General features: G+C 70.1%; 1 protein-coding gene across 1 annotated transcript in view; it reads right to left on the minus strand.

Moving 5' to 3' along the window:
- PFL1_06891 (uncharacterized protein) overlaps window positions 1-1,000 on the minus strand; it is a gene marked incomplete at both ends in the record, with an annotated part of 13,567 nt that overhangs the window by 9,014 nt on the left and 3,553 nt on the right. Inside the window, one exon of the mRNA XM_007882809.1 lies at window positions 160-994. Within this exon, the coding sequence (XP_007881000.1) occupies window positions 160-994 (835 nt within the window). The remainder of the gene's footprint in view (window positions 1-159; window positions 995-1,000) is intronic.

The raw sequence follows: 1,000 nt of genomic DNA on the forward strand, positions 1-1,000 counted from the left end.
GGATGAGCGCGTGGCGGGCTGCGTTGCGGTTGAAGCCCATCTCGGTGATGCTGCGGATGCGGTCCTCGTCCGGCTGGGGCGGCGTGCGTCGCAGGTTGACGAGGCTGGCGAGCGGCACAGCGAGACCACCGCCGGCGGCGAGTGCGCCCGGCCCGACACCGGCGCCGAGACCGCCCGCGGTGAGCGGCTTCTTGATGGCCGGCACGGCCTCGGACTGGGCGCGGAGGATGGTGAGGATGTTCTGCAGCACCAAGCGGTTGACCGACGCCGGCAGCGAGGGCAGCCAGGGCTTGTCCCAGGTTGCGCGGATCGCCGGCAGCACCGCCAAGCGCAGCCGGACGAGGTAGGCGTGCGGCTCAAACTGGTCCAGGCCGCCCTCCTTGATCAGCTGGTTGGTCTGGGCCGACTCGGTGAGGCCCTTGGCCGTGACGAGGCGGTGAAAGAGGCCGAGCAGCACCTTGAGGCCGCCGCAGGTGTGGCCGAGCTTGAGCCCGGCCTCGATGTCCGAGGCCGGCTTCTCCTCTCCCTTGGCGTTGTAGTGCAGGTCGATCTCGTCGGTGTAGCGCCGATAGAGGCCGAGCAGCGCGTCGAGCCCGCCGGCCTTGTCAAAGGGGCGCAGGACGGCGGTGAGGACGGTGCCCGGGTTGGTGCGGTCGTCGAAAAGGAAGCAGTTGGCCTGGCAGATCATCATGGTGGCAAAGGCGAAGCTGTTGGTGAGGTTGTCCGACGGCCGCCACTGCAGGTGCTGCTGGAGCACGCGGGCAATCTCGCCGGCAGCCTGGAACGCCGCCTTCTTGTGCGCCGCATCCACGTTGCGCCTCGGCGCCAGCAGCCGGATCGTCTCCTGGAAGAAGGACGTGAGCGACGAGAGCGTCTGCGACGACACGTAGCGGAGCGCAGCGGCGTTGCGGGCATCGGCGCCGGTCTCGGCCGCTGCTGCCGTCGTCGTTGAGGCGGCGTCGGCCGCGGGCTGCTCGACGGTGCCGGCGACGTCCTGGAG

This window comes from Pseudozyma flocculosa (genome assembly GCF_000417875.1).
Source record: "Pseudozyma flocculosa PF-1 unplaced genomic scaffold scaffold00018, whole genome shotgun sequence".
Classification (NCBI taxonomy): Eukaryota; Fungi; Basidiomycota; class Ustilaginomycetes; order Ustilaginales; family Ustilaginaceae; genus Pseudozyma; species Pseudozyma flocculosa.